The sequence below is a fragment of the Stenella coeruleoalba genome (genome assembly GCF_951394435.1).
Source record: "Stenella coeruleoalba genome assembly, chromosome: 2".
Lineage (NCBI taxonomy): Eukaryota > Metazoa > Chordata > Mammalia > Artiodactyla > Delphinidae > Stenella > Stenella coeruleoalba.
Genome location: NC_137147.1, coordinates 70,324,541 through 70,331,207, shown reverse-complemented (window position 1 = coordinate 70,331,207; position 6,667 = coordinate 70,324,541). Strand labels below are relative to the sequence as shown.

General features: G+C 37.6%; 1 protein-coding gene across 1 annotated transcript; it reads right to left on the bottom strand.

Annotated features, from left to right (window-relative positions):
* Window positions 1–922: 922 nt before the first annotated feature.
* Window positions 923–4,208, bottom strand: LOC307182330 (histone H3.3A-like; the record flags this gene model as incomplete). Its single annotated transcript, XM_079913577.1, has 2 exons — window positions 923–1,338; window positions 4,120–4,208. 2 exons carry the CDS (start codon window positions 4,206–4,208, stop codon window positions 930–932), a joined length of 498 nt encoding a protein of 165 aa, XP_079769703.1. The 3' UTR covers window positions 923–929.
* Window positions 4,209–6,667: the final 2,459 nt, after the last annotated feature.

Here is a 6,667-nt window from a genome sequence, read left to right as displayed (position 1 = left end):
TTAAATAAGACAAATGTATTATTTTACTGTTCTGTAGATTAGAAGACTAACACAGATCTCACTAGGCTAAGATCAGAATGTTGGTGGGTTGCATTCCTTTCTGGAGGCTCTAGGGAAGAATTTATTTCCTTGCCTTTTCCAGCTTCTAGAGGCTGCCTGCTCTACTTGCCTGATGATTCCCTTTCTCTATCTTCAAAAACCAGCAATATTGGCCAGGATCCTTCTAACACTGCCATCTCTCTGGCTCTTTCTTTTAATCGTCTTATCTACTTTTAAGGACTCTTGTGATTGCTTTGGGCCCACCTGACTAACTCAGGATAGTCTCCCTATTTTAAAGTCAGTTGATGAGGAACTTTAATTGTTTCTGAACCTTAATTCCCCTATTCTCATGGATCATAACTTATTCACAGGTTCTGGGGATTAATGTTTGAACAGCTTTTTATTCATTTTTTTTTTGAAGGGGTGGTTATTCTACTTATCACAGTAACGTAATGGTAGATTGTCTGAGACTTTGGGTTCAAACTGTGCAATATTTTTTTTCTTTTTTTTACAGTCAATAAGAAATTTACTTGTTTTTTAAAAAAAAAATCCAAATGCTGGCATTGTCCAGAAAAATTTAACAGGTTTGTTTATAATTGTTATAAAGTTGAACTGCTGAAACTTGTTCACTGAAACATTTTGACTTGCATTAATGCTTTATGTCCCTGCATTTATATTAAAAATTCACACACAAATGAAAATGGAAAAACTGCCAATACCTGATTTCTGTCCCCTATTTTTCCACCTGCAATCATATACTTAGGTACCTTTTGACCCCACGGCGGGGGGGGGGGGGGGGGGGGGGGGCGGGCGGAATCTAACGTTCAGAACTACCAATAATAGGAAGATAAATTTTTTTAAAGAATGAAGTTTCCCGTCGTAGTGGATTCTTAAGCACGTTCTCCACGTATGCGGCGTGCTAGCTGTATGTCTTTTGGCATAATTGTTACACGTTTGGTATGGATAGCACACAGGTTGGTGTCTTCAAAAAGGTCAACCAGATCGGCCTCACTTGCCTCCTGCAAAGCACCAATAGCTGCAGTCTGGAAGCACAGATCTGTTTTGAAGTCCTGAGCAATTTCCCGCACCAGAGGCTGGAAGGGAAGTTTGCCAATCAGAAGTTCCGTGGACTTCTGATAACGTCTAATTTCAAGGAGTGCCACGGTGCCAGGCCTGTAACGATGAGGTTTCTTCACCCCTCCAGTAGAGGGCGCACTCTTGCGAGCGGCTTTTGTAGCCAATTGCTTCCTCGGTGCTTTACCACCGGTCGATTTGCGGGCAGTCTGCTTTGTACGAGCCCTGGTATAGGGACCTCCTTACTTACCCCCCTTCTCCTTCAGCTGGAGCTCAGCGAGCTAGAGGCGGCGCTGGCGACAGAGAGCGACAGCGGCACCGCGGCGGCAGGGAACACAGTTGAAAGATGGCTGACACCGAGTCTATCCCTCAGCACAACTTTTTCTTTCATGAGGTCTCTTGACGCAAGTGCTGAGAAGGCAGGCTGGTCAGCTATCACAAACTCAGATCCAATATTTCCAGGCATTTAAATGGCAACAGTGGCAGGGTCTTTAGGATCACTTATCTAGCACTTCTGAGTAGCAAACCCCTTCTCAATCAACTCTCCTGACTTGAGATCCTAGTCGTCTTCTCCACTACTTTCAGAACTTGCAGCCCCTCTATATTACTCCACAAGAACCCTTTGCCTTCTCTGGCAGTCTCCATAGATTACAAATCAGACTAAATGGTACTTAAATGATTAGAAAAACTGTCTTCCTCTTTCTTGAAACCTGTGAGAGCTCTGTCATTTGAAACCCAGTGATTTGGCTGTCCACAACTTACAAAGGAATAAATAGGGATAGGACATTGGCATTCTGATTCTGTCCTGGGGAAGTCATCATCCCTCACACCTATATCCAGAATGGGTTGAACAGAATGGGTTGAATGACTTCTTCTGAAACAGCAAAAAAAAAAAAAAAAAAAAAAAAAAAACCCACAAAAAACCAAAAACCCAAATGTAATCTGATCCATCTTTTGTTAAGGGTCTTTCTTCTCTTTCTGACATATAATGTAAAGGATTTTGGGGGAAAGATTACAGATACCAGGAGGCTACTCAAAGTCATATTCAGGCTAAAATTGTCTATTTTTTTAATATCAAAGACTAATTATAGTAATTGATGCAATGCTGTGCTCTAAACTTACAATTTTCTTTTAGGAAACAGAATTATTGGCAAATACTCTAACCTCTCATGGAGTGTTAGACTAAATTATCCTTAGAAATCATTGATACAGTACATTGGGGGAGAAGGGACATTTGCTCATCTACCTTTATTAAGCCTCAGGCCTTGGAATAATGTCCCCTGCATCCTGTGAAGCAGGACAGAAGACTTGATATGCTTGACTTTTAAATTAAAGAGACTCTTTAAAAGGAGAGGGAGGGTGGGAGAGAGATGCAAGAGGGAGGAGATATGGGTGTATATGTATATGTGTAGCTGATTCACTTTGTTATAAAGCAGAAACTAACACACCATTGTAAAGCAATTAGACTCCGATAAGGATGTTAAAAAAAAAAACAACACATTTCGGAGGACTAAATAAATATACTTCTGGTTAAATGTAAAAAAAAAAAAAAAAAGGAGAGAATATGTAATGGAAAGCAGTTAGAGTTGAGAATAGGCCATAAAGATGAGGTGTTGGCTTCTGGAAGCAACATCTAGAGACTGTCAGTACTCAGGATTTGTATATGCTTCTGTTTAGAGTTTGAGAGGCAAACGTGGCCGGCAGAAATCTTTGGTGGGACTGCTACCCAGAGCCAAAAGACAAGGTTTATTTATCGCTCTAATGTATTAAACATTAATTTTTAATATCTAAGAAATAATTATTCATTCAAAACATTTTTTTAGGTTCCTATCTTGATTCAGGCTTTGTGGCAAGTGCCTAGAGATACGAAAAGGACTGAAACGTGTTTGAAGGTTAAGAACTTTGAAGGATAAATGTAGAAATCTAAAACATCATTGTAGTGAGATGTGTTTTGATGAGTTTTAAAAAACACCAGGAGACATTTGTCAGGCACATAAATGGGGATAGAGATGATCCCTCCACCCATGACTGGAGGGGTTAATTCCAAGCAAAGTAACTGACATTGGGAAAAGCCGGGGGGGGGGTGCAGTACACCCGTGTGCAATGAATTATAACAATGGCTGTTACATAAGATTCACGTGGAAGTAGGGACAGTAAGTATTGAAAATGAAAAGATGGCAACTACCAGCATATAGAGGGTATTCTAAGACTTGTGACAGAGTTTTGAAATAAATCATTTGTGAATCAATTTTACAACTTGAACTTATATACGTAGTCCATGGACTGTTTGCTTTGATACTTTCTTTAAGGCAACCCAGCTTTTCAATTGTATAAACTTATTTCAAAAATCTTGTATTAGTCCCATAAATAGAAAATTAGTACCTCTTGCTGTAAATTATAAATGGGAAGTAAGGTCTCAAAACTTCTTAAAATATCATCATTAAAGGCTAATCAGACACAATTATCTGCCAAGTAGAGTCTTAGGATTGATTGTTGGTGTCATTCATGGTATTAGCTTAGGATGGTAAGAGAAACCAATATTGAGAAGATAATGAAGTCAACGTTTCATGTGATGCTTTTGAAAGGCCAGTGTTTGGGCACTTAAAAAGAAGTTCAGCATCAAAGACAGGACTAGAAGTTTAGCTCAGGGTCACAACAAGTTACAGGAGGAAGCTGACGTTCCAAGAGTGGAGGACCATAAAGTTTTGTGAAGTTATAAATAGTCATTGGGCAGATTCATCTAAGTAATCAGTATTACCTAGACTAGAAGAGACTAAGAATATTGGTTTTTCTTTTTTGCTTTCCTTCTTTTTTTTCCCCTTGTTTCCAGTTCAGAGTTAACCAAAATTATCATCCATCACCCAAGGCAGAATTGATAAGAAAGATAAATTTTTTCTTTGGGTCATACCCTTCTAATGTCACACTTCTGCTTCATGGTGATAACTTTCTTTTCTCCCTTCCTTTCTTCCTTGGTGTCCCAATTTCCATGGCTGGATTCTGTCTGACCTGGGACTGTCATCTGCCTTACCTGTATGTTGAAGTTGCCCTACATGTTCGGTTCCTACTCCCACAGATTCCTGTAGGAACTGCCTCATATCACGTTAGAAATAATGTTTGCCTGTATTACATATCTTTAAGGCCTCACTCCCTCTAATAATAAGTTAATCCTAGATGGAATAAGTATTTGAGAGTCATGGTAATATGATCATATATTAGTGTAAAAGGCATATCTTACATAAGCAAAAGCAAGAATATTTTAATGATGACTTTCTGGAGGCAGTATTTTTACTCTTCTGATCCAACCTATCATTGACATTAAATGCCAGTGAATTTCAAAACAAATGTTTTGCAAGAGGTCATGTTCTGCTCTTTCAGTCTGTGGTGTCAGAGAATTTCAGCCCAATTTGATACTCATTTGAGTTGTAAGGTTTTCCTCTTTGACTAAGATAGTGGTTAGTGAGTATGCTGGATCTGCTTCTGATACCATCAACAATTTGGGACTTGCAACAAAACAATGACAATGGAAAGAACGCTTGCTAGATTGAGGAGGACAAATCAGGGGATGAATTTTCCAGGCTAAAGTCAAGATTGTCAAGTAATGTAGAAGCAGTAGTCCAGAGGGCTTACAGCACGGTACAACATGTAACACGCAACAGTATCTAATAAAACAGACAACTCTTACGCTAATAGAAGAGCTTGAGGCTGGTGGGATTAGGCCAGATAAGAGTGCAATAGTATGTGAACTCGCCTATATACTGTGTCCCTTCTATATCCCACACTATTTTAATTTTGCATTTGATTTGCCCTCATTTATAGGTTGCATTGTAAGTGTTCCAAAACTTTTCCTCTTTGGAATATCTTTACCTCACATTCTAAGATACTCTTTCCAAAGGCACAGCAAAAGTACCTTTTTTGCTATTTCCCCTGCAGCATTTGGCCCAGTGCTTTGCACATAGACTATACCCCATAAATTATGGTAGTTGGATGATTTAAGTACTTTTCTTTGTAAAATACTAAAAAGTCTTACCCAACACGCTAAGTAGAGATATAGACGTGAGGGAATCAGTTTGACAATAGCCAAAGCCTGTAATAGACAATGCATTTTAAAAAACGTGATGCTATTGAATTTAGAATAAATTGGGAGAAATAATTCACTTTTATGGTGGATTAAGACAGTTCTACTAATGAGACATACAAATGTTGATGATGTTCTTCTAAAGTGTGATTGGATAAAAGTAATAGAGTTGGCAATAAATCAGTTTTGAACAAGGAAAAAGAGCCATAAAAATTTAGTACAGCATAAATATATCTGTTACTGAAAAAGATTAGTTCTGAGATTATGATAATATAGTCAAATTTGATTTCAGGTTTGTTTTTTTATCTCTTGTTCTGAGATTAGCCAATGAATTTAATAAAATTTTATATTTTTATAAACATATTAAAAATTTTTTATAGTTTTTATCCCAAGCAATGAAACTGCAACATGATGCGAGATTAAAAATGCAGAGTCAGAGTTAAGAAAAATAATGAGAATCTCCAAAGACAGGAGACCCAGAAGCTAGTTTCCCCTCTATTATAAAGTACTGTGAGCTTTGAGGCAAACCATCTTTGGTCCAGGGGGTTTTGGATCTGTCTTCAGTAATAATGCAAAAAGATTTATTGACCTCCAAATTTATTCCAGGCAGTTTTGAGGCAGGTAGCCATTAACTTGAAATATTCTTAGCTTTAAAAGTTCCTTTCCGTATCTAGATTTTTATTATTTTACTACCTATAACTGTGGTTTATAATATTCTAACCTACTAAAGCTGTGTTTCGAAAGAAATGTGACACAGAATCACAATATATAAACCAGATCAAAGCAGTGAGTCAGGCGTAGGACTTATTCTCCATCTGTCTGATAATCCCTTCCAAACTTCCTCCTATACTAGTCTCAAAGAACTCTATGGTATAGTCAACTACAATCTAATATGAATTTGATTGACCTAGACTACACTCATCAATATTAGTTTAACAGAGAAAAAAAGAGTAAATAAAGTAGATGTAATAATATGCAAATCCTTTGCTCCAAATCTACCAATGTTTTCACTTTGACCAAATCTATTCTCATCTTCTTTTTCTGGCCTTCAAGGTAGTCCAGAATTTGGCCTTACTTTCCCTGGGTTAACTGAATTTACTACTAATCCCCAGCCCTATGCTGAAATATTACGATCTGTTTCCTCTGCCTTAAAATGTAGGCACTGATTCCTGCTACAATACATCTGGTCAGATGAATCCATTGTTTTATGAATACCATCTCCGTTCTCTTCCTAATTCTTTTTCAGGATCAAGTATCAGTCCCTTCTTGCCTGACTTCTTCCAACTCTACTGTATTTAAAGTTTTAATAAATTAAGTACTAAATCGTATATTGCTTTGTGTTACTTGCCATTATTTCATGTATAGCTCTTTTGACTCCTGGACTATTCTCTTGATGGCCATGTATAATCAACTGAGAAAACCTCTTAATTTTTTTCTATCCTTTTAAAATAAATTTGCCTGCATAATCAAAACCCTTTA